The sequence below is a fragment of the Oratosquilla oratoria genome, unplaced genomic scaffold, assembly GCF_046742065.1.
Source record: "Oratosquilla oratoria isolate Oo_2021 unplaced genomic scaffold, ASM4674206v1 SCAFFOLD45, whole genome shotgun sequence".
Lineage (NCBI taxonomy): Eukaryota > Metazoa > Arthropoda > Malacostraca > Stomatopoda > Squillidae > Oratosquilla > Oratosquilla oratoria.
In genome coordinates this window covers 3,406,789-3,433,936 of record NW_027467710.1, presented here as the reverse complement: position 1 = coordinate 3,433,936, position 27,148 = coordinate 3,406,789, and the positions used below count along the sequence as shown (strand labels likewise).

The 27,148-nt window shown below is 41.9% G+C and overlaps 1 protein-coding gene across 1 annotated transcript in view; it reads right to left on the bottom strand.

Moving 5' to 3' along the window:
* LOC143023169 (kinetochore-associated protein 1-like) overlaps positions 1-23,248 on the bottom strand; it is a 182,299-nt gene extending 159,051 nt beyond the window's left edge. Inside the window, exons 1-2 of the mRNA XM_076181690.1 lie at positions 23,170-23,248; positions 3,283-3,402 (exon numbers count right to left, since the gene is read on the bottom strand). Of these exons, the coding sequence (XP_076037805.1) occupies positions 3,283-3,402 (120 nt within the window). The 5' untranslated portion in view covers positions 23,170-23,248. The remainder of the gene's footprint in view (positions 1-3,282; positions 3,403-23,169) is intronic.
* Positions 23,249-27,148: the final 3,900 nt, after the last annotated feature.

The following is a 27,148-nucleotide window of genomic DNA, read 5'->3' as shown; positions in this document are numbered from 1 at the left end:
TTGGGAAGTGTTTTGCAAAAACCAGGTTTGAGATCCTTCAGCAGAATGGCGCCCCTTGCCACACCTCAAGGGCAGCCAAAAAGTGTCCGAGATCCAAAAGTCAACTACATAGAGGATTGACCCGATGAGTCACCCAATATTTCCCCCATGGAAAACTTATGGGGCATCACAAAGGCACGCCTTTGTCAGGGGGGTACATTTACAATTCCCAAGCTTGAGATAGCCATCCAGGTGTGGGAGGAAATTCCTTCTTCCCACTGTCAGAATTTGGCCAATTCTGTCCCCAGCAGACTCCAGCAGGTCATCAAGGCCAAGGGCTTCCTCACTGGGAAGTAGCATTGACGGTGTGTTTAACTATTTTTTGTAAATTTTAAAATAATCTGATAAAAAATTTTTGCTTTTATTTCCCGAGTATGCAATAAGATCCGCACTGACTGTATACCAATCCTAAATCCACCCCATACCCATTCAAAATCCTATCCACTCCTCCTATCTTAGCTCCTCATGTGTGAAGGTTCATCCCTGTCCTATGCCACACTCCTTAGGTCAGAGGCAATGCAATCACTCATCAGACAAAATGAGCCCAAAAGCAAGCTCTCACCAGTAACATCACACAACCCTATCATAAAGAATACAAAGAATATCTACCCAATTCAACACAAATTCTTAAAAATAATAATGGGCTGTACCAAAGTAACACCCACAGGTCACCTACACTAACCCCTCCCTCATTCAATTGACAATTCCCTGCAAAGTCAGGTGGCTTGATAGGGGGGGGGGGGACTAACCCTTTACCCCAATCACACATCCCTCTCATTTCTTCCCACTTGAACCATGTACCTCATAATTCTTTATGCAATACTGCAAGTTGATCTTTGGTGCAGCCCTCAAGGAATAGGCCACCATCTCTTTCTATGCACTCTTCTCAGTCAGTCATGCACATTTTTTGTTGCTTGATTGACATCCTGACCATGTGCTCTCGTGACTTCATTCACCCCATCCACCCACCTTTTCTTTTGTCTACCACTTGCTCCTTTCTGATATCCTACTTAAACCTCTTTTTTACAATCTCTTAGGTGTGACATTGTACCCAGGGATTGAATCATTGTTTATCAGCAGTGAAATACAAATGGATCTTGTTCTCATTCCCAGCAACAAATTCATGCATCCTCCAAGGACATCCAACTATTTCCCCCAATCATTCTGTCCAATTTGCTTTCTTGTAGTTAATGAATGTTTTGTGGGTATACTTATTTACATTTTTTTAACCATTTCCATACGGTGACGCCTACATAGGCGTCATGAGGAGCAAGTCGGTACGAGATGATGCCGACGTCGGCGTCTTGATTATATTTATTGTAGTCGTACCTACGTAACCTCCATTCTCTCTAAACTGGCTTCATCATATTTTCTATGGTTATCAAAATTCACATGTGAAAGAGAACGAACGATTGAGCACTGACTTTATTTTTTATAATGCAATTTATTATGATGCAACATTGCACGTTGGGCAGCTAATGCTGCCAGACGTGTGATGTGCCCCGGAGTGAAGAGGTTAAAGTTCTAAGGTAATTTTTATGGGGACATGATCTGAGGGGAGGTATGAATGGTTCCATATCGTGTTTGAGTGTGGAATGAGGGTGAGCACACTAAAATATCTGGGGAGGTTATTTGTTAAAGAGAAATATAAAACACTACACACCATAATCACTCTCCCTCATAAAAGAGAAAATAAAAGCAAAGATAAATCCAACAATCAATCAATTCATAACCCCAGGTTTCTTGCTGGACACCCATAGGTCCTGGTAACTGACAATAACCACTAGATTGGTGGTCATTCAAAGAAAAAATATTGTTATTGCCTGGGTGTGGTCAAGGTGGGGTAGTATAATTTTAGTGTCTTTTGTATGATGGTTGCATCTGGGGCAGTTTGTTTCTATGTCCAGGCCTATTTAGTGTTGGAGTTGTCAGAGTGCTGGAAATTGCTGCCTCAAGTTTTACTAAGTGGAAAAACTGAAGCCTTGACATTGGTTCACAATGGTCCTAGGACCATCTCAAATTTTTCTTGAAAGAAACTTTGGACTGTTGCCTGCTTTGTTCTGGTGTGGGGCTGTTCCTGTCACCAGTTGAAAGTTGGAGTTCAATATAATAAAAAAAAAAGCACAGCATTTACCATAGATTAGGTCATAAATGCTAAGCTTTCTTCATGGGGGGGGGGGTTGCAGCTGTCAATTATGAGACCCATATGTGATCCAGGAACACAATGAATCACACAAACATGATCACCCAGGTTGCCTGATGTACAATGATGCATCATGGTATTGCATTGCAAAATAGTTACTGCTGTTATACTTGTTCTCCTTCACCCTGATTCAATATTACATAACAGAACACATGATTAAGCCTGTTTACAGAATATGGGGGTCACTAAGCTACAACTACAAAAAGGAAGCTGATTCTGGTATCCTTGTACACCCCACTCACAGCTCATGACACATACATAGTGTCATGGCCATGTTCACGATACCCCGACCATGACAATATGTTGTAGCGAAGGAGCCCGGATCCAAGAGAAACAATGAGCCCCTTTGTGCGCAGGGACTCTATGGACAAGAAGTGCACGCGAATATACCAGCGGAGGAGTACGAGATCGGTGACCTCGCCGATATCAGGTCAAGGGGCACGCGCGCCAAAACCAGGCGGCGACGTAGAGCCAACATATCTATGGTCACATTACATTGTAGAATTAAGGTATCAGGTAGAAATTAATTTGTGAGCCCTCTCCACACAAGAATAAAGGAAATGGTGGAAGTGTGGAGTTGGGTAAATAGAAATAGGATAAATTAATTAAGTACATGTTGGCACCTGTGCTATGACACTGGTGTCGTGCGGTCTGTGTATATAAGAAGGGGAGCAGTGGTCCTTACCCCCACCCCGTTCCTGCACCGCACTCTGTTCTTGCTCAACATTGGTAAGAGATATATATATTTATACTTTTATACTGTGCTAGAAAATCTATTCCCGTTGCTTTTTCCATTGCTTTTCTTTATCCCCGCGAAGAGAAAGAATATCCAAAACGAGGCTACGTTTTGAATCTAATATTCTGGATTGAAGGAACTACTCGAATCCTAAGTCTCGATTCGATGTATAAACTCAAACACAGAGCCTAGATTCGTGACAATAGGCATTATCATATTTAAGAGGTTAAAAAGTACAGAATGTTACAAGCCTGAGGTCCCTATAAAACTTAACTCTATAAATACAACTATGATACAAACTTACCTGTTTTGGTTCTAAGTAGGCAAGCTTTACCACTTCATACAAGGACGTGAGAGCACCTGCATCCGTAGCTTGCCTTGTTTCATCATCACTGTTGGCATCTAATACCTCCCACACCACCATCTGTAAAACCAATTGTTCCAAAGAAATGACTTCTGCAAACAACAAAATCTATCATAATAATCATAATAACTGTTGCTTTGAATTTTACTAACTGGATACCCACAGTCACATGGACCCACAACACCAAAGCAGCTGACAATAGTCACTTTGGAAAGAAATACTGGAATGGTGACCATGTTCTATTAGTTTGGGGCTATTTCTATGTCATTGGCTTATAACACTACTAGTACTAGTAATAGTAGCAGTAGTAGTGGCATGGAAACTATAATACCTAAAAGATGTGGATAATTGATCAAATATTTTAGATGAGAGATGACAATGATGGAAGGTATAAAAGAGGATATTTATGTGACTAGAATGAAAAAGGCAAGGTTGACATTAGAAATTATAAAACAAATAGAAATTCTATTTAAGTTTTCTTAACCTCTTCCCCAACAATTTCTGGTTAAAAATGTTTCGTTTTCAGATGAATTTTCTTATTTTGGTTTTATATAGTATTTTTCATGCTGATTATGAAAAACATTTTTTATTTCATTTTATTTCCATTTTTGTGATTGACTTTTTATTTTGAAAATACTTTTGTAGGCAAAAAACGAGTTAACTTGTCTTCCTATAAACCATACGTTTTCACCATAGTTTCTTCAGTTTTCTCTTGTGACCACTTCATTTCTTCTTCTGGCAATTTTCACAATACCCCCAAGCATTTTCATGGCAAAAAATATGAAAATTTCAGCCTCTGTTAAAGAATCGCCTTGTCCAGTTTGTTCAGCAAAACAATTAGTCTCCACCAGTACACAGTCAATAATCCTGTTATCGATAAGAAGACTGAAGATTTCAAAAGGATTCATTTCTGTTGGGTCTTCATCAACTATAATTCCAGGATTTCCTGTGAATGGGAAACATGATGGTGCTGCATTCATGCGGTCCTCTGACAACTCGAGGCTTATCCAAGCTCTCCCATCACCTCCCTCCTCATCATCATCACCACTTGTGAAGAAATAGTCATTGTCTGATGAACTGGCACTGTCATCAGAAGTATTCAAGCTTCTGAGGGAAGGTTCATATTCACTATCTTCCTCAGAATTAGACATTTGGGGTGTAATTTCTTTGAAAAAGTCATAAAAAAACAAGTGGTCATGTGGATGAAAACTGCACCTGACCACAGTGGCTGCAATAGCAAGTCTAGTAAGAAAGTGGCCTTGAACTGACCCAGTGCTACCTTTTATGCCTCTGCCAGCTGTATGATTTGCCGAGAATACTCATTTCAAATGTAGAATGGCTTGAAAAGGCTCAGAATCTATGAGTAAATATGTCTGTAGCTGGTTTTTCAAGGTTAAGTTTTAGTCCCTGTAGCCCCACTGGAAACATTCCTAAAAAAAAGTAAAGGCATAAGAGGGTCTAGGAGTTTTCCAACCAGTACCCTAAGGTTTGGTTCTTTTAATGTACTTGGATGTGGTACAGATGAGAGTAAAAGGGAAGAGATAGATAGTATGTTTGTGAGAAGAAAGATGGATGTGTTGGCTTTGAGTGAAACTAAGTTGAAAGGGAAGGGCGAGTGTGAGTTTGGGAGTGTAATTGGGAGGTTATCAGGAGTGAAGAGAGGGCAAGGGAGAGAAGGGGTGGCTATACTAGTAAGTGAAGAGATAGGTAAACATGTAGTGGAGTGGAAGGAGGTTTCCTCAAGAATAATGTGGATGAAGGTGAAACTGGGAAAGGAGATGTGGGTTTTTGTAAGTGCATATGGGCCTGATAGTGAGAAGAGTGTAGAAGAAAGGGAGGCTTTTTGGATAGATTTAAACGAGTGCACAGAGGGATTAGGGAGGAATGTAAATGTAGTAATATTGGGAGACCTTAATGCTAGGGTAGGAAATGAACCAACTGACAGAGTGGTTGGGAAATGTGGAGTTCCAGGAAAGAATCATAGTGGAGACTTGATGGTGGAGATGTGTCTAGAAAGAGAGCTGATGATAGCAAATACAGTATTTTGGAAGAAAGTCAAGCATAAGTACACATGGGAGAGGGTGGTGGATGGAAGGGTGGTAGAGCGTTAATGGACTATGTAGTGGTAGATAGGAGTATAATAGGAAGAGTTAAGGATGTACATGTGCTAAGGGGAGAGAGTGGGGGAATATCAGATCATTTTTTGGTGGAAGGTAAGTTGTGAGTGGTGGATAGATGGAGAAAGAGGAAAAGGACAAAAGGTAGGGAGGTGCTTAGAGTGAACTCTTTAAATGAAAAGGAGAAGGAGTACAAGAAGCTGAGGGAGGAGTGGGAGGGAGTGAAGGATAAAGTAGAGCTAGGAGTGGAGGAGGAATGGGGATGGTTCAAGGAGGTAGTCACAAAGTGTGCAAAGATGGTGTGTGGAACATGAAGGATGGGAGGAAATAGAAGGAAAGGTAGAGAGTGGTGGGATGAAGAAACAAAGAAGGTTGTAGAAGAGAAGAAGCGAGCTTTCACAGATTGGTTACAAAATAGGACGAGGGAGTCATATGAGAGGTACAAAGAAAAGAGAAGTAAAGGACAAGGTAAAGGAGGCAAAGAGGAGAGCAGATGTGAAATAGGGTAAGAGTATGACAGAAAATTTTGATAGTAAAAAGATGATTTGGAAAGAAATTATGAGAGGAAGTGGAGGCAAATCAAGTAGAGAAGAAAAGGTAAAAGGTGCAGATGGAGAGATGACAATGGAAGAGAAGGCAGTAAGGGGAAGATGGGCTGAGTATTTTAGAGAGTTGCTAAATGTGAAGGAGGATAGAGAGGGAAAGATAGTTGCAGTGGGAAATGCTAAGTAAATGACCATGATGAGTGAGGAAAATGGAGAAGAAATAAGGAAGGATGAAGTGAAGGCAGTTGTTAAGGTGATGAGAGCAGGTAAGGGACCTGGTCTGGATGGATGCCATGCAGAATGTCTAAAAAAAAAAAAAAGGAGGTGCAGTGATGGTGGACTGGATGGTGAGGTTATTTAATGTTTGCAGGAGAGAGGGTAGAGTGCTGGAGGACTGGAGGACTGGAGGAATGCCTCTATAGTTCCACTTTACAAGGGAAAAGGGGACAAGTGTGAGTGTAGTAGTTTCAGAGGGATTAGCTTCTTAAGTGTAGTTGGGAAGGCTTATGGGAGGGTCTTGATTGAGAGGATTAGGAGAGGAACAGAGGGAGTAATTGGTGAGGAACAGTGTGGGTTTAGGACAGGTAGGGGTTGTGTAGATCATATCTTTGTGGTAAGAGATATTTGAGAAAGCTATAGGAAAAAGGTAAGGATGTTTTTTGGGCTTTTATGGATCTGGAAAAGGCTTACGACAGGGTAGACAGGAAGACACTGTGGGAGGTACTTCAGATATATGGGATAGGAGGAAAGCTGTTAAGAGCAGTCAAGAGTTTTTACAAGAGTAGTAGAGCTTGTGTTAGGATTAGAAATGGCGAGAGTGAATGGTTTGAGGTAAAGGTGGGACTTCGTCAGGGATGTGTTATGTCGCCCTGCCTGTTCAATCTTTACATGGATGGGGTGGTGGGTCAGGGATTGGAGATGGTTAAAGAAAATGGAGAAAAGTGGGAGGTGAGCCAGCTGTTGTTTGCGGACGACACTGCGCTTGTAGCAGGATCAGAGGAGGGATTGAGGAAGTTGGTGACAGATTTTGGGAGTGTGTGTGATAGAAGAAAGTTGAAGATAAATGTGGGTAAAAGTAAGGTGATGAGATGTACAAGGGGTGAAAGTGGCAGCAGACTGGAAGTGAGCACTAAGGAAGAGTGACTGGAAGTGGACAGTTTTAGATACTTGGGTGCAAATGTGGCAGGAAAGGGTGGAGTGGAGGGTGGAGGTAGAATGTAGATTGAGAGAAGCGAGTAAATGCCTTGTTGGATTAAAAAGTGTAATGAGGAATAGACATTTGGGACTGGATGCTAAGAGGAGACTGTATGAAGGAGTGATTGTGCCAACAGCACTGTATGGGGCAGAAACATGGAACATAAGAGAGGAAGAGAGGAGTTTAAATGTGTTTGAGATGAGGTGTCTGAGAAGTATGATGGGGTTACTAGGCTGGATAGAGTGAGAAATGAGGTGAGAAGGAAAACAGGGGTGGTAAGGGAGTTGGGAGATAGGGTGGATGAAAGATTATTGGGATGGTTTGGACACATGGAAAGAATGAGTGAAGAAAGATTATTAAAACAGGTATGGAAGGCAGATGTGGAGGGAGTGAACATGAGGGGGCAACCTAGGATGAGATGGATGGATGGGGTGAAAGGGGCTTTGGGGAAGAGGGGAATGTCTGTTGAGGAAGGATGGGAGAGGACAGAAGATAGGGGTGAATGGAGAATGGTTGTATATGGATGATATTGTGATGCATGAAGTGGAATGGGTGGGGGGTGAGGTTGTATGTGTGAGTAAAATTTGACGCAGCCTGAAGGGATTTCTCCCCGTCTTCTTTTCTGCACGAGGGGACGGAGAGGGGGGTCACTAATTTAATGAAGCGGCCTTGCTGTGGATGTGCTGTGTCTTGCAACACTGCCTCTGGCCCAGAGCAGTGGACAAGATGCAGGGATGACCCGTCATCCAGGAGGTGCCAAGATGAGAGGGAGGGTAGAGGGTGGAGGGGAGTGGAGTGTATTTAGGGATGCAATGGGTGGGAATGGTTTTTATGCCTTTTTCTTTTTGGCTACCTCCCTTGTAAGGGGGAAAAATCCCTTGGTATATGTATGTATTCTTGTTGATGACTGAAAAAGGAACATTAGGTGAAAACAAGTATACCTGTTTCTGCTAGGGAAGAAGTTAATAATGAAGGGTATAGGATTAAGGAAGACTTCTTTTATATGGACAGAGAAGTAACAAGCAGAAACCCATTTAAGATTTATAAACTACACTGCCATTCAGTATTAGTAAATACTATTTTTCAAGCTTTATAATGGATAAATAGAACAGTTTCAAAAACTAATAAAAAATGGCTGAATCAGTGAAGTCTTCCAAAGGTAAAATCTACCACAGAAATATGGGAGCATTATACATCAAAGGATTACTGTCCCAATCATGAACTCTTTCACCATGTGAAATGTGAGTGCCTTTGATAAACTAAATGTTAAAATAAGATAACACCAGTTTCTCATGGTGGGCCATTCGATTCTTCCTATATAACCAGCAGCTATTAGGTCCCTACCCCACAGATAAAAAATGGTAAATTTTTAGAAGAGCACACCTACATGATATAGCAACAGAAAATTAAATAATTTTGTAAATTATGATACACCAATGTAGTATACATTATTCTTGTTGGAAATTAATAATAGAAAAGGTTGCTAAAAGCTATAAACAAACAAACGCAGCTGTTTCAGTTGCTTGAGACGTCATTTTTGTTTTGGTAGAGGTGGAGGCCCAAGAAATGAAAATACAAAAAGTTCTTTTAATCTAACCTAACATAACTTGCACTGAGTAATCTGGCACCTATAATTCTAGAAGTCATCATCATCTCCAACCTCTGAATCTATCAAAACAAAGATGGCATCTATAGGGGTCGAAGCGACTTCGTTTATTTCAGTATAGGTTTTAGCAACATTTTCTGATATTAATTTCCATTAAGAAAAATACTTATTACACTGATGTATTATAATTTACAAAATTAATAATTAATATTCTAATGCTGTACCATGTAGCTAAAAAATATATATAAATAAATCAAAAAATAAATAAAATAAAATAAAATCCATCCTTAAAACCAGTTAATATTCTGCAAAGTGATGACAGACACTGGTGGTGGTGTGGTGGTGGTACTGGGCCTTGGCTTCAGCACCCCTAATCTGTTTTGGGTATCACTTTGTTCAATTTCAGACTTTGGTTGCTCAGCATTTCCAGATGTTATATATTATTTGTAAAAGAGGTATGGAAGGCAGATGTGGAGGGAGTGAACATGAGGGGATGTCCTAGGATGAGATGGATGGATGGGGTGAAGGGGGCTTTGGGGAAGAGGGGAATATCTGTTGAGGAAGGACGGGAGAGGACAGAAGACAGGGGTGAATGGAGAATGGTTGTATATGGATGATGTTGTGATGCATGAGGTGGAGTGGCCGGGGGGATGGGAGGTGAGGTAGTATGTGTGAGCAAAATTTGATGCAGCCCAAAGGGATTTCTCCCCATTTTCTCCTTTTATGCAGGGGGGGACAGAGAGGGGGGGTCACCGATTTAATGAAGCAGCCTTGCTGTGGATGTGCCGTGTCTTGCGACACTGCTTCTGACCCAGGGCAGTAGACAAGGTGCAGGGATGACCCGTCATCCAGGTGCTAAGATAAGAGGGAGGGTGGAGGGGTGTGGAGTGTGATAGGGATGGAATGGGTTGGAATGATTTTATGCCTTTTCCTTTTTGGCTACCTCCCTTGTAAGGGGGAAAAAAGCCTTGGTATATGTATGTATATATTATTTGTTGGTTTGCTTCCAGGTTTTCTGCTTTAGCATCAAATAGTAATAGTTTCTTAAGGATCTTGTCCTTGTTTTCCGGGTAGGGTTGTTGGGACGGTTTGTTTCAGGCTTTGATCTATAATAGCTCATTGCACTCTAGTAAGAAATGCTCTGGTTTTCTTCACACCACCCGCATAGGGGGTAGTTTGAGTCATGGTTTGTGTGTGTTTCTCCAATTTAGTTTCAGTGTGTTTGTCCAGGCACAGACTAGAATGGTAGAGTCTAGGTTATTTTCATATATTTCTTCTGTTTTTATTTCTTTCTTCCACCGCCTGTATTGTGATAAGGAGGGTTTACTTACCAGTTCAGCTTTCCATATGTGTGTCAATACTGTTTATCCTGGCTTTGAGGTTTTTTATCATTTTGAGACCCTCTAGGTATAAGTTTAGCTTTTGCAAGTACAATCGTAGTTGCTTGGCCCAGTAATTTCCTTGTCCTTCATATAGGCCTTGAAAATTGAGCTTGACTAGCTTGTTACCCCCATTTCTAATGATGTGTCTGGTGTATGAGAGCTTGTTTTGCACATCTCTAATATATGCTGAGAAAGATCTGATCTCTGCTCTCAGGGCTGTTGCTGGTGTGTAGTGTGGTGCTCTGAATATTATTTTGTATGCCTTGTTTTCTATTGTCTGCAGCCTGTTGAGTTCACTTTCTGTGAAGAAGATCACTTCAGTTGAGTGGAGTAAACTAGGGATGGCAACATTTTTCCATAACACTTTGCCAATGGTAATCCTGTTGCACCTTCTTGTCATTATTAAGGCTGATTAGCAATCGAGTTTGCTTTGCTGATGTTATTTATGTATTCTTTGAGGCATTTCCTCGTTATTTTTATTCCTATGTTATGGACCCCATGACTTTTATTTCACTAATTTCTTTTGGAGGCTCTGCTAGGTTGTAGGTTAGGATACTGCTTACCTAATCAAGAAAGTGAGATAAGAAGCAAGCTTATTGTCATGATCCCCACCTCTAGGACTTGTTAGCTTGTAATTGGATCAGTCTTATGTCTCTGTCATAACGAATTTTCAAAGAGGCTAATGAGGGCGCAATCACTACACTCTCTGGGAGTGCATTCCAAAAGTTTACCACTCTTGTGGCAAACCAGTTATCTTTCAAATTTGCTCTCCAGTGTGTACATTTAAACAACTTAAGTGAGTGACCCCTAAATTGTGTTGAGGGTGAAGAACTTGGTGAAGGGGGTGTAGTCAATGCCATGGAGCAACTTAAATTACTGTATTAAATGTAGCAAAGAATTAGCTCTACCAATTACATTGATAATAAAGGAGTCATTGAGAACTGGTGTGGTCCCTGATTTATGGAGAGTAGCAAAAGTGTGTCCAATCTTTAAAAAGGGTGATAAACTACAACCATTAAATTATAGACCAGTGTCTCTGACATGTGTATTGTGCAAGATATGTGAAACACTGATTAGGAATGTCATTGTCTTGCACCTAGAAAACAATAACCTCATTAGTGACAGTCAACATGGTTTCCATCAAGGAAGAAGTACGTTAACGAATCTTTTAACTTACATTGAATATCTATCATCTGCCTTAGATCAACAAGTGCCAGTGGATGTTGTTTATTTGGACTGCAAGAAGGCATTTGATACTGTGCCCCATGTACGTTTATTGACAAAGTTGGAAGCATACGGTATTAGAGGAAATTTGTGGAGATGGATAAGGGGTTTTCTTATGGACAGAGTGCAGAAAGTTGAAATCAGAGGAACATTATCGCAAGAACTGCCAGTGACATCAGGTGTACCTCAGGGTTCTGTGTTGGGACCAGTGTTATTTCTCATGTATGTGAATGATGTGGTCAAGGATTTGAAATGTACATCACTGCTATTTGCAGATGATGCAAAGATTTTTAAAGAAATACGTTCAGATGAAGACATACAAGCTATGCGAAGGGACCTGTTGAGACTGCAGAATTGGAGTGCTAAATGGTTGTTGCAGTTTAACACAGAGAAATGTTCAACAATGCATATGGGTCACAGGAATCCAAGAGTTAATCATGATTTGAATGGCAATGAATTAAATACATCAGAGCTGGAGAAAGATTTGGGAGTATTGGTGTCGTCTGTCGTCGTACCTAAAGCCAGCACAACATGTTGCAGTGGTAGCTAAGAAGGCAAATAAGATGGTAGGCTTGATAAGAAGAAATTTTCCATCCATGGATGCAGACGTATGCAAGTCACTCTACTGTGCTTTGGTGAGACCACATTTAGAGCATGCTGTTCAGAGCTCACCATACTTCAAAAAGGATATTCAAGAATTAGAAAAAGTACAAAGAAGGATGACCAAACTGGTACCAGAGCTAAGGGACCTTGACTACAAAGAGAGATGCCAGATACTGGGACTAACGTTAGAAAAACGAAGACATAGAGGTGATTTAATTGAAACTTATAAAATCCTGCATGGGACGGAGAATGTGGACTATAACGTCTTCTTTGAGTATAAGGAAAATAGTGCCAGGTCCAACACAGTTAAGCTCAAGAAATGAGGCCACTGGAGAACTATGGTGAGGGCTAATTCATTTAGTGTAGGAGTGGTCAATGATTCGAATGGTCTTCCAGTGGAGGTAGTTACAGCCCCTACCATAGGAGCCTTTAAGGACAAATTGGATCAGTGTTTTTAAGAAGAAATTCTTCATCAAGAGGAAAGTAAGTGAATGAAAGGAGACATTGATGATAAAAATGCAGAAATAGAAATTGGAAACTATTTAAATGAAGCAGCCTTGCTGTGGATGTGCTGTGTCTTGCGACACTGCTTCTGACCCAGGGCGGTGGGCAGGGTGCAGGGATGACCCGTCATCCAGGAGGTGCTCAGATGAGAGGGAGGGTGGGAGGGGTGTGGAGTGTATTTAGGGATGAAATGTGTGGGAGTGATTTTTATGCCTTTCCCTTTTTGGCTACCTCCCTTGGAGGGGGGAAAAAGCCTTGGTATATGTATGTATGTATGTATGTATGATTGGAGTTGAGATGGGAGCACTATAAGAAGCCTCTTAACCTCCCATGTAATTGAAATAGGTAAGCTTGTCCTCCTATCCTGTAGGGTCTAGATCCCCAATCACTGGCACCTATCTTCATATTCCAGTTTGGATATTTCTGGTACCAATTTGGTGGCCCTCCTCTGCACTCTCTCTAGGGTCTGAATATCTTTCACCAGGTATGGAGACCATGCTTGTACCCCATAATCAACAACTGGCCTGACCAAAGAAAGTGAAGAGTGGTGCCAGGATTTCTCTATTGAGGATGGTGAAGTTTCTCTTTATGATGCCAAGGCCTGTTTGCCTTGCCAGCAACCATTGCTACACGAGCAGACAACTTGAGGTCACTCAAGATCACTATTCCTAGGTCCTTCTCTTGTGTTGATTTGTTTAGTACTGAACCCCTAAGTCAGTAGTCCGCCTGCTGATTCCTGTGGCCAATATGCACCGATTTGCATTTGTCTGTATTAAATGTTAGCAGCCATTTTTCACTCCATATATCCAGGTGCTCTATATTCCTCCACAGTGCCTTGACATCCTCTTCCAATGAAATAGTAGTGTAGATTTTCACATCATCTGAAATTAGGTTTACTGAGGACTCCAGATGATATACACCAGGAAGAGACAAGGCCCCAACACACTACCTTGGGAGACAGCGCTCATGACTGGTAACCATCCTCAGATTGATTTTTGATGCCTTCTCCCTGACTGGAAACCCTTAATCCAATGGAGCAATCTACAGTAAACCCTCAATATAATGGATCTTGATATACCAAATATCGAATATAATGGATAAAAAATCTGACCTGACAAACCCTCACTACAACCGATTTTCATCCATTGTAGCAAGGGATCCTCAGTTATAATGGATCTTCGGATACAACGACAGACCCGCCCCCATATTGTCTATTATTTCGAAGGTTTACTGTAATTTCTAATCCTACTAATTTCTAATACCGGACAAACTTCGGGATATAACTGATCTGTTCGTTATTTCCATTGGATATAACGGATTCTCAGATATAATGATAGACCCATCCCTATACCATCCGTTAGTGTGAGGGTTTACTGTACTTTCAACTCCTGTTGCTTGTAATTTGATAATTTTCCATGTGGTATTCTGTCAAACTTTCTCACAATCTAAATAATTAACATCAACACTCTGCCCACTGTCAACAGCATTAATAAGATCATCCAATTAGCACAGCATGTTGGTGACACAGCTCCTCTTTTCCCTGAACCCATGCTGTGCATCTGTGATCAAGTTATTATCGGACAGGAGTTTAACAATTACTTCCTGAATGATACTCTACAACAGCTTTACCATAATACTTGTCTGTTGTACTGGATGGTAATTCAGTGGGTCAACTCCACTTCCCTTCTTGTATATGGGAGAGATGTTTGCCAGTCTCCAATCACTGGGGACCAGATCAGTGTCTATGGAGGGCTGAAATAGGTTTCCAAAGTACAGTATATCTGAACATGCCCTGAGGACAATAGGTGATATATTGTTAGGCCCCTGTCACTTGTCCTCCTTGAATCCATGTAGTCTGCTCTCCAAATCCTCTCTAGTTACTATAACACTGATAACCATGGGGCCCTGGAAGATGAGTTCTGGAGCTGGTGGTGGTAGGCTATCTTCTCTTGCAAAAACTTGATTGAATGAATGCCCTGTTCATTATCTGTGCTATCTCCAGGTCATTGTCCATTATCTCCCCATTGGTGGTTGTTATTGATTTTCTCCTTAGCACTAGTCCTAGAATGTGTGCCCAGAAGTGTTTAACATTATTACAGGAGTCCAAGGACACTTTCTTCTCAAAGTCATACTTTGCCCTTCTCACTTCTTTTGTCACAAGGTTCCTCGCAGCACTGTACAGCTCCCAATGTGCCGTGGTCTTCCTCTCCCTGTATTTCTTCCAAGCATCCTGTTCCTTTTTAATCATTTTTGTCAATTGTTGGTTCATCCACTTGGGTTTGGTGTCTCCTCTTCTGTTCTTGTAGAGTGGTACACATTTGTTCACAACTTCCCTGTAGATTTCCAAAAACATGTCCCACTTTCCACTTTTTGTTTTGTTCTAAAGTAGTTCCTCCCAATAACCAATTCATTTTAGAAGACAGTGTTCTCATTCTGTTTTTGTCCGCCTTGTGGTAATTAAGTCTTTTGGTGGGTCTCGTCATCCCCAAGGCATGTGTTCTCTCAGTAACTGAAATATGACAGTATGTTTACTCTTCCCAAGTGGGGCAAATACTGTATATCGTCCACTTCACAATCTGTCCTACTAAATATTATATTGAGTCTTGATGGTTTATCCAACTCTCTCAGGTGTGTCCACTCCTATATGTTCTGTGTCCAAAAATTGTCACTTACTGCCTCTAGGAAGTTACTTGCTTGACCATAATCTTAAGAACCATCCACCACCCTGCTTTCCTCCCATATATTTCCATGATGATTAAAGTCACCACATACCAGTAACTGCATATCTTTGATACACTTAATCTAAGCATATCACAGATGAGATCATTGTTATTGGCAGGGGAGGAAGAGGTCTATAAATATTACTTATTATTAAGTTCTTTCCTCCCCCCATTCTTTTCACACCAGATTTGAGATTGCCTCTCGTGCACTGTTCTACAAGACTGGTTATTGTTGGATCATCTACAATGAGTGGTTTCTTTATCAAGATTGTTACTCCTCACCCTGGTGAATTTCGTATATCTATCCTTTCTCAACACAGTATATCACCACATTCTTCTCTAATCTCAGTTAGTAATGTTTGTGCTTGTGCCGCTTCTTCAACTGAATTTGTTAGTAGGAGTCCTTCATCAGCAAAGAAGATTGAAGTAATTTGTGTGATGTGGTTTTTGAAGCCTACTAGATGGAGGTCTAAGTAGTTGATCTGATATGGTATCAATTGGAAAAGTGTGGTAGAGCCATTGCATCCTTGTCTAAAGCCATTGTTGATTTGTGTTTTGCATGTTGCATCATTATTTATCATTAATTGGTATAATTTCATTGGTATATTATATATGTTGCTATTGTAGATATGATGTCTGGGTGGACGTTTGAATTTTGTAGTGCTTTAATTAGGGTTTCCCTTCTCACAGTCAAAGGCCTTGGTGAAATCTATTGGAATGACAATTTTTTTTCTTACTTTATGATGCGAGACAGGTGGCTAAAATGATGTGGTTAGATAGAAAAAAAAAAAAAACACTATATTCATTTCATATGGGCAATTTTTCCCTATGATATCCTTTCTACCATTATTGCTTATAGTAATAATCTCGAACATTCTAATCTGAATTTACTAATAGAACTATACATACTTTAGTTTATTGAGATGGCCAGTCACAAGTGACAAGAATTAATTTTCAACCACCTTACTGTCTGAGTGTCTCTTAGCCTTAACTTAGGAAAAATCTCGATTTAGTCTTTCCCATTAAAAGCCCTAAGTACTACAACACTAACAGTCATTGTACATTATCATTTCTTAGTTACCAAACCTTACTTGTGATAACTGTGAAGTATTTACACACCGTTAACAAAGTAGGAGGTCAGTGTGTGCGGACGTGGGTGTGCGTGGCTCCCGTGTTTTTGGGGATTTTATCACGCGGGGGGAGTGCCAAAGGAGGGGATAGGTTTCTAAGTGACTCGTGAATGGATAATTAATCTAAGCATGGTTCACAGATGCAGTGACTAGCTGAGCCAGTAGCAGCCACAATTAGGAAAACAAATTTTAAATTTGAAAGGAAGAACTGAAACGCCCGAGGCCGAGCTTGTTTATAAGTTGAACAAGGGTGCCAGTGTGGCCATGTTTGAGGGGTCATAAATCACCTACCCCTCCTTCCCCCTCCCCCCAATCACACCTCGCACGCCGAGTAAACGGCTTTGGACGACTAGACCTCCTTCTCCTCCCTGCTCTCCCCTCGCCTAGTCTCCTCCTCTCTCCTTCGTATCCTTCTCTTTCTTCTCTTTCCGATCTTATTTCCTTCTCTTTCTTATCCTTCCGATTTAATTCCCGAACTTTTAACCATCCTGACTTAAATGCTCATCGTGGTAAAGGCAGAAAGGTTAAATCTGGCATAGAGAAGAAATCTTAAATGATCCCTGAGTGGGGCCGAAGTGTTGTTGCGAGTACACGTGTTTAAGTGTCTCCAGTTAATGAGTTTGTAATCGGTGCCGTGAATAGTGTATACACGTGAAAATTTACGACATGGCGCCAGGGATGACCGGTATGCTTTTAGCCATGCTGGGAGTGGTCTTGCTCATTAACGTAGCTGCAAGTGGTCAACCTTCATACGTTGCAGTGGGCATTCCTGGTTACCCTCCGCTCCTCTCTAACATTGGGGTGAGAGACAGAAGCTCTAGGATCTCTTTTAACCACCATACTCTGTGTCAGTTCCTTCCCCCGCCTACCTCAACAACAGAAGTCAGAAAGTGGCGTCGGATTCGATTAGCTAAACATAAGGGAAGTTCTCATATAACACCGAAGAGAAAAATCAACACTTCCAAGCTTCTGGTGTCCTACGCCCTCCTTCTCTGTGGTGATATACATCCCTGTCCTGGCCCAGCTGCAACGAGAGTCCCAAAACACCCATGTGTAAGCTGTCTAAAAGGAGTCCGTCGCAATAGCAGAGCCATCAGCTGCAAATCATGTGGGGAATGGACTCGCATCAAGTGTTGTGGAATTTCTCTCGAAACCTACAATGCAGCCTTGGTGAATGAGGACATTCTCCACTTCACTTGCAATGGGTGTACACTCAATGAACTACCAGGAGCCCCCTTGTCCGATGGTGAGGTTGACCCTTCACCTGTTAACCCCAATCACTGTGCCTCGCCCCAGTCAACACCCGGGGGCGATTTCAACGGCTTCAACAAGCAGGGCCTCCACTTCTTGCACTTGAATGCCAGAAGCCTTCTACCTAAGATAGACGAGTTCCGTCTACTTGCGCGGTGGACCAGGGCAGCAGTCATCGGTGTCACTGAAACTTGGCTAGACAGTACCATCTCCGACTCGGAAATTGCGATCCCGGGTTATAGCGTTGTGCGTAATGATAGAAAGAGGACCGGAGGAGGGGTATGTACATTCATAAACAACGATTTAGCATTCAACCCCCGTACAGACCTTATGAGTAATGATGGGCTCGAAGCTGTGTGGGTAGAAATATTGTTACCTAAATCGCATCCCATCTTATGCGGGGTCTGTTACAGACCACCGAAACAGATGTCCTTCTATAACGCATTAGAATCTACCTGTTTCAATCGGGTCAATATGCATGACTAAGAAATTATTATCCTAGGTGATTTTAATACGAATCTGGCAAGTACAAATAACAACCTTATTAAGGCAATGAGAGACTTGCTAATATCTCATGGCCTGACACAACTGATCAACGAGCCTACTAGAATAACAGACACATCCAGGTCCATCATAGATCTTATCCTGGTCTCCAATCGTAACAAGATAACGCAGGCTGGTGCTTGTGATTATGGTCTTAGTGACCACAAGCTCATATATTGTACTAGGAAAGCTAGGAAGACGATTTTCAACAAGCACAACACAGTGAAGCTTCGTTCCATGAAGCATTACTCACGAGAACATTTTGCAGATGAACTGGGTAGGACAGACTGGTCGCCAGTTCTAAATTGTACAGATGTTTATAAGGCTTGGTCTAATCTTAAGTACACATTTCTTACTATTATAGACAGAGTAGCGCCTCTCAAAGAGATACGAATAAAACATAGGACGGAGCCATGGATGACTAACAAAGTACTGGGTTTAATTAGAGATAGAAACAGATTTATTGCCAGATTTAGGAAAAGTGGAAATCAGGAGGACTATAATGGCTTTCTGTACTATAGGAATCAGGTGAAATATTGGAAGGAAAAAAGCCAAAGCTGATTATTGTACTAAGGTGGTGCACCAGAACAAACACGATCCAAGGAAGCTTTGGCAAACACTAAAGACTCTAGAAGTTCACACAAAGCCTAGTAACAAAGTAGACAGGATAGAACTCATGATAAACGGCGAGGTTAACTCTGATAGGAACACCATAGCCAACCACTTCAACACCTTTTTCACAACCATAGCCACAAAACTAGTTAAATCCCTCCCAACGGGTTCTGGGAAGTTTGGGCTCGGGTATGTTCAGGAGTACTATAAAGACAAGTCCACAAAGTGTTTCAAACTACATAAGACCACTCAAAAAGAAGTGTTTAAATTACTGGCTAGCGTAAGTGCCAATAAGGCTACAGGGTTAGACAACATTCCTGCGAGGTTTGTTAAGGATGGAGCCACAATTATTACTCCCCCAATAACCCACATAATAAATTTGTCTATTGGTTCAGGATTTATCCCAAGTGACATGAAAAGGGCTTGGGTAACACCTCTTTATAAGAAAAATGCAAAAACTGAGGCAGGTAACTACAGGCCTGTTTCAATTCTAGGTATTATTTCCAAGGTGTTGGAATGTATCGTATACAATCAGTTAGATACCTACCTCAGAGAACGTAATCTACTATACGGTATGCAATCTGGTTTTAGAACGAATTACTCAACAGACACCAGCTTAATATACCTTTACGATCTGATAAAACAGGAATGTGACAGAGGTAATTACACGGGTTTAGTCTTGTTGGATCTACCAAAGGCATTTGATACAGTGGACCATGATATTTTATTAAAAAAAAATTCAGGCATTAGGAGTGGCGAATATTGGCTGGTTCACGTCCTACCTTACAGGTCGCAAACTAGTACAGGTAAATGAAGCCTGCTCAGATGACAGAGATAACTTGTGGTGTGCCACAAGGTTCTATTCTAGGACCGCTACTGTTCCTGGTCTATATTAATGACATGCCAGGTGCTGTGAACTGTAAGTTACTGCTATTTGCAGACGACTCCGCTCTAATTGTCTCAGGTAGGGACCCAGTTGAAGTAGAGGAGAAACTGAGTGTCGAACTGTCATCGGTCCAGGAGTGGCTCACAGATAATAGGCTGTCTTTACACCTCTGGTAAAACGGAAACTATTGTCTTCGCATCAAAACCCAACCTCAGGAAACACAGCGATGTACAGGTCAGATGTGGGGTTAATGTCTTAAGAGTCAAAACAAGAGGTAACCTATCTTGGAATACCCTTAGATCAGTCCCTCTCAGGGAATGCCATGACAGATAAGATTGTATCCAAGTGTTCACATAGAGTCAAATTTTTGTACAGAAAAGCCAGAAATTTTGATCTGGAAACAAAGAAGCTTCTGGTCTCAGCCTTGTTACAACATCACTTTGATTATGCTTGTAGCTCTTGGTACAGTAGTTTGAGCAGAAAAAAACAGTCCCGGCTACAGGTTACACAAAAGATAATTAGATTCATACTAAATTTACCTCAACGTAGTCATATTGGTATTGAAGAATTTAGCAGAGTAGGATTGTTACCTGTAAAATATCGTGTCCAGCAGCTGAAACTAAACCAGGTTTACAATGTCGTTCATAATTCTGCTCCTTCATATGCGAGCTGTAATTTTACATTATCGGCTGAGAACCGAACCCAGAACAGTCAAGAGTCTCTTATTGTACCTCATGCAGGTCCCTTCACCAAAAACAGTTTTCACTTCACAGGTGCTCAACTATGGAACTCACTACCTGTGTCCATTAAGGGGGTACGCGACACCTGGGGGGGTGAATTTGGTCAAGATATGGCATTTTTCAAAACTGTGTTCAAAATGTTCGTATACCATTTAGAAATAAATCCCGACAAATAATTTTCCAGCCGCGCGCAATTTAAAGGTCTTGGGTGAGGTTTAAAGGGACAGAGTTAAAGGAGCAACCCACACTAGAGAGAGGCGTGCCATTTAGGACCTTCAGGCGCATCGAATAACGTTGAAATTTGATTGAATTTATGCTCGCCCAGTGCTTCAATGGCCAGTACGATGGTGGAGGGGAAGGGAGGAAGGTGGAGGGAGAAGTTTTGCCAACTTTGAGCGAAGCTAAGCGTCAGTTACCGGCTAGCTCTGAAAGGAAAAGTGCGCATGTCTCATGAGCTCTCATTGCAATCTATTACTTTAGCTAGTACATATTACTCTTTAGTACAGTCATCATGGGTAACAAAAAGAACAAAAGAACATCCACAATGACAAAAAACAGCAGTTAAAGATGGCAAGCAGTCAAAGACAACTAGCCAAGACCTCACCACCTCTCACTCCACCACCGCCCTCACCTGCACCTCTGTGACAGTGACAGAGGTAAAGGACAACATTAGACTAAACAATTCAAAGAGGAAGATTAAATCCAAAGAAGAAAGCAAGAGGAAAAAGATCAAGGCTATACAGGAAGAAGAGAGAAAGAAGAGAGAAGAAGGGACATCATATGATGCTAGAGGGGGTGCCCAACCAACATAGATTGGTGAGGGGAATCTGATGAGGAAAGAGAAGGCGCCCACTGCTGGAAAATAAACCTCTTTCCAATTATTTAGATACCCTGAAGACCCCCAGCAGTGAGGTTTCATATGAAGAAACTGCCAAAGGTGCAAAAAAGCATATTATATGATGGTGTCGTCTGTGCGTCGTCACTACTGTGATATACTTATACTTTAGTTTTTCAGCATTTAAAGTACTTATAATTAAAATATGTTGATGATTTTTACTGTACTTACTCATTATATAATAAGAATTAAGCCATGAAAAAATGAGTCAAATTGGTGAAACTATAAGCAAGGTACAGATATATTTATATTTCAAGTTGCCATATCTCCATTCGATATTTTTTTTTACTTTTTTTTAATCATAAAAAATCTAAAATACATCAGATTTAGATGAAACTTACAGGGAATATTACTTTTAGTAACTGCTAGGGCCGATCGTTCAAAGATTTTGAATAGGATGAAAGAGTTCGGAGTAATAATGGAAACAAGACCAAAAAAATTATTTTTCACAATTTTTGCCGGACATTAAAATTGAAATGCCTGTATGCAAAAGGATAAATGAAATTGTTCAATTACTCAATGACCGGCCCTAGGTGTGCCTACTGACTAATCATAGCCAAAATATAAAACAAATTGGTCCACGTATTATGGTGCTGTGCACTTTTAAATGTTGCTACTGGTATACGTACATGTGTACATATGTACATACATAATTCTGTTTCACCTAAAATGTAGGCAACATGGATACCTATTTACCTGAGAAGTTTCAGCTCTTTACTCTAAATAGTTTAGAAAATGACCTCCAGGTGTCGCGTACCCCCTTAAGAAGTCAAATAGCAAGGTTACCTTCAAGAAATAAGGGTTACTATTTGTCTCAGCTATGGACAGAGGACAGCCTTGATTTTGTGTACTACTAGCTTAGTGAGGGATACCTGATTCCATGAGTAATACCATCCAAATCTGCGTTCACTCATAACTGTTCTGACCTCCCCCTTTTTTCTTCTTCAGAAGTTTAGTTTAGTATTATAAAGTATAACAATGATTGAGGTTTATAAATTGGTGTCCACCTTTGTTTTGCTGGTCATAATATGGTATATGTCTCAGGTAGGGTCCGAGAACAGTTATGATCTGACCTTTTTCCTCGTTCTCCTTGTTGTTTTACTCATTCAAGTACTGGTCCCCTGTACCCTACCTCTGGTGCTTCAGGTTATAATGTACTACTCCCTAGTGCTCATACTAATTGCCCACTCCGTCCCAATATTCAGGTTAAATGTTAGATTTAATTAATAGGTGACCCTAGCTGCAGTGTAGCATTCACTATAACTACATGTTGTTACAGATGTAGAATATTGTAGTATATAATTAATGGTACTACTGATATAGTACTCACTCATACATGTTGATACAGCTGTGCCTGTAGAATAATTATAATGCAATATATCATTAATGGTACTACTCTGATATAGTACTCATACTGTTTTGTCACAGTTTAATATTATTTTGTTGTTCCTTTGCTGGAATGTTCCTTTTTGTGATGGTGCTCAAATTTTTGGTCTCAATATTCCTATGTCATGTGTACAAACATTTTTTGATTTTAGTAATATTAGCAAAACTATAACAATGTTTATGTGTCATATGTGTTCTGACTGGTATTACTCTCATGATTGTCTCTGGTCCCCTTAACCCCCTACGTATGTTGTCAGTGTGACTTACTGTAGAATAACAATCTGATGAGGACCACAATCATTGTGGTCCTCATCAGATTGTTATTGTTAACTTAATTGTGACAATGGAAATAAGTGTACATGCTTTTGTGTTATCATCGGCAATTTGCATTTATTTTTCCGAACTATGTGTTCTTGTCATTATTTGCACTTCATGTACATTGATTCATTGCCAAATAAAGTCTATCTATCTATATTTCTAAGTCTTACCTTCGGTTACCACCCACTTTACGAATTAAATTGCCTACAGTAACTGAGAATTCGTCATCCAGAACTTGGCGCGAATTCCTCAAAACAACTGTCATCACAAATCCGCACAGATTATCTAACTTCATAGAATAGACTTTTGTGTAATTATTCTCAACGTGTAATTTATATTTATGGTCCCCTTATTTCCGTTACTATACTATATAGTAGAAATAGTAAATTAGATGATTTTCCTTTACTATGTAAACAATACGCCATATTCTACAAGTATCGCCAAAAGAATGGCTGTTTCTGGTAGTTTTTATGTCAGTCAGTTTGATTATCCTGGACAACAGTTAGTAATACTTATCTTTAGCCCTGATTAATGTAATAAAGTGTGTTTATCGGTATAACCAAGTAAAAAACAACGTCAACCCTGCCATTTTTTGCCAAAAATAAAACATAGTTCGACCTATTTCTGTCAAGCCAGTACCTTTTGGCGTTTTTTTCGCCGTTTTCCGATGTTCTTTATTTTGATTGTTGATTAAAGGCCTTCGAAATTATGGAAATGACGGCGACATCATTGGTTTAGTTTTCTTTTAAATACATTTATCTTACAAGAATAAAGCAGAGTTTGAAATTGTTATATATTATCATACTATGTAACATACGGTGGGTCCTCAGCCGTGATTATGACACATGAATCAACGACATATATGACATATGAGATGGAATTGGGGTTGGCTTGAGGTCAGCGTCATTAAGAGGATGTGTGGCGACGCGCCACTGGTCTAAACCAGACTGGCCGTGACACTTTTTTTTATTGATTGCAAGTATATACAAAAGAAAACTTGCGCGGGTCACAACCCGCTACCTCCTAGGAAGTCTGAGGGACTTTTACAATAAATTACAGTACTAAGAGTGTATGGTGTCAGCCATCTCTCCGGTGCTCTTCTGCCTCCCGGTCTGATGTGTGTCTTGCCTCAGTCCATGCCCTCCGGGATCCCAGGTAAGGATGGCCAGTCGTCCTTGCTGTAAAGAAAAAAGTCATGGTGAGCGGATATGCTTTGTGGTATATAGGTTATATACTCAGTGTATATTCATCAAGGAAAGTGAGAGAAAAAAATATAGTCTGGGGGACATTATCTAGGGGGTGACACTTCCATTAGGCGCCGAAGCCGGTATGGGTTGAGCGCGCCCAATAGCCTCCTCACAAGACCCTCAGGTGAAGTGGCGGGACCCGCTCGAAGAAATCCAGACGCTGGACAGGTAGTGGACCAACGTATTGGCCCCCACCGCGCCGCCGTGTTGGCAGTCCTCTTGGCGTTCCGCAATCTCCCAGAAACACCGATACCCTAGCCGAAGGCGATGTAGGACCACTTCTTGCGCCCTGGAGAGGCGCATTCCCGTGGCAAACTTCTCATAGTTGGAGGTCCTCTTGTACCACAGGGTTGACGGCCTCATAGGCGCCATTGGCTTGTGCTTCTCTACCTTTCGCCGGGTCAGTGTTCTTGCAGCAATGGTCAAGATCTCTGCCCGACTCGGGAGCACACCAATACCACCGTCCATATGGTGACTGGCCGCAGCCTTCCTTGCCTCACTGTCTGCCTCTTCGTTCCTCAGCAGGCCGATGTGTCCGGGAATCAGGTTAAGGACGACTAACCGTCCTTGCTCATGGAGGGACCTTATCTGAAACAGCAAAGATGTCATTAGTTGCATATAGTCTTGATGTATGTCATTATGGATAATTTGTATCAATGACAGACTATCAGTATGTATTACGAGTACAACATGGCTTTGGTGGGTGTTGAGGGCGTGGGTCAGTGCTAGTCCCACTGCAATTCCCTCCGCTTGCATTGAGCAGCGAGTGCCCAACACCCTTACTCCCTGTCGTGTGTGACAAACGCTGCATCTGCCGTCATGCGCTCAGCATCTACTGATCCGTCGGTGTAATACACCACGGATTTTTCAGGTGTGACGGCCCTCATAGTCTCCTCAGCTTTCGCCCGCAGCTGCGGTGGTGGTAGACTCTCCCAGGGTGGAGGTTGCATATATCCATCCACCGGTACATCCCTCCTTTTTAGTAGAATGAGGTCCTGCAGGTGTAATTCCCTGATGCGTCGCGCGAGCTTCGCCGACCATCTGTTCATCGGGAAGACCTCAGGGTCCTGCTGAAAAGCCGCGATTATCCTTCGCTGTAGGAAGGAGTCCTGCTGCTTTTGGATGACTCTGGTAGCGAAGGCGGCCACACGTTGTGAGATCCTGGCACTGACCGGCAGTATTCCCGTCTCTTGTTGCATGTTGGCAACCAGGGTCCAGGGTGGTGCACCAAGTATGACGCGCAGGGCCCGATTTTGTACTGCGTCTATCTTGGATATCTGGTTCTCAGGGAGGCCAGCAAGGGCAGCGCTGGCATAGTCTATCAGTGGTCTTACCGCGCTTACGTAGAAGGTCCTGAGAACAGTACTAGTGGCCCCGGCTTTCCTGGTTGCCAAAGACCTCATGACATTTATCCGGGCAAGGGCCCTTTCCCGGAGGTAGGCCACCTCTGTCTTAAATGACAGCCTGGAGTCTATCCATACGCCAAGGTACATGTGTGCTTTTACCCACTCTACCTCATGCCCCTGTAGGAGTAGTCTGTTTGCCGAGGGCATTTTGCCGCCAAAACACATGGCTTTGGTCTTTGGTGGCGATATCTTAAGGCCAAGCTCATTGCACTTCTCGGATATGTCATCGAGGCCTTTTTGTGCTTTCCTAAACTTGGCTCCTCTCCCTTTCACCACTAGGGCGACATCGTCTGCGTAGGATATCAGATGACATCCTGTAGGTAGAGGGGTGGCGAGCAGTTCTGCCATTAGCACATTGAACAGGGTGGGGCTTATCACCCCACCCTGTGGTGTACCGTTCTCCAAGGGGTGGTAGCTGGAGACTGCTCCCTGCAGCCGGACCCTGGCTCTTCTGTTAGACAGGTAGTCCGCTATCCACTGCAGGAGCCTCCCCCGAGTTCCTCTGGCGGCAAGACCTTCCAGGATGGCATCGGGACTGGCCAGTTCAAATGCATTTTCGAGGTCAAAGAAGACGACCATCGCGTGACTTCGCTCCACGTGACTCAACAGCGTGGCAATGCAATGAACTGTCCCTATCCCCCTGGCAAAACCGTTCAGATTCTCCCGGGATGGTCCTAGTTTCCACTGTAGTCTTCGTAAGGCCATCCTTTCCATGGTTTTTCTTAGGCAGCTCGTCAAGGAGATGGGCCGATACTTCCCAGGCTCCTTAGGCTTGGGGACAGGGACGATTTCGGCTTGTTTCCAGTTGTATGGAACTCTCCCCGACAGCCAGCTGGTGTTCACCAGTTGGAGGAGCGCTTTCTCTCTGGCATCACCCAGATGGGTGATCATGGAGTAGATCACTCGGTCGCTACCGGGAGCCGTGTCAGTGGATGTCCTGTAGGTGGACTGTAGTTCTTGCAGGGTGAATGGCGTGTCCGTGTTTCCTGGGGACTGCATGGCGGCTTGTATCCTGGTTCTTCTTGCTTCAGAGAGCCGAGCTTGTGTTCTCTGCAGCTCGACGGGTAGCGTGGCAGTGTGTGTAGTCTGGCGAATTGAATTCTAATTCCAGACTTTCTGCCTCAAGATGTGGTGTTTATATTTCAGCCGTGACTACTACTACTACTAGATAGGATAGGTAAGATGGAGGAGAGGAGGGAGGGGGAGGGTGTGTGTGTGTGTGTGTAAAAAGAAGTAAAGGAGGAAATGGAAGAAAGTTGGAGCTACAATAGATGTGGGGCAGACCCACTTGCTACTTTAATTATATATATACTTTTTTTTGTATAACGTTGGTGATGTCGTATGGAAGCATCTGCCACTTATGTTTTTTCGGTTGGAGGTTGGGCCATCTCTTATCGTTCGTTCTTCTTGTCTTCTTACTTGAGTTGTTGTTGATGTTGTTGGTTTTGTTAGTATTATTATTGTTCGTTGGTTGTTAGTTTTTTTATGTATACGAC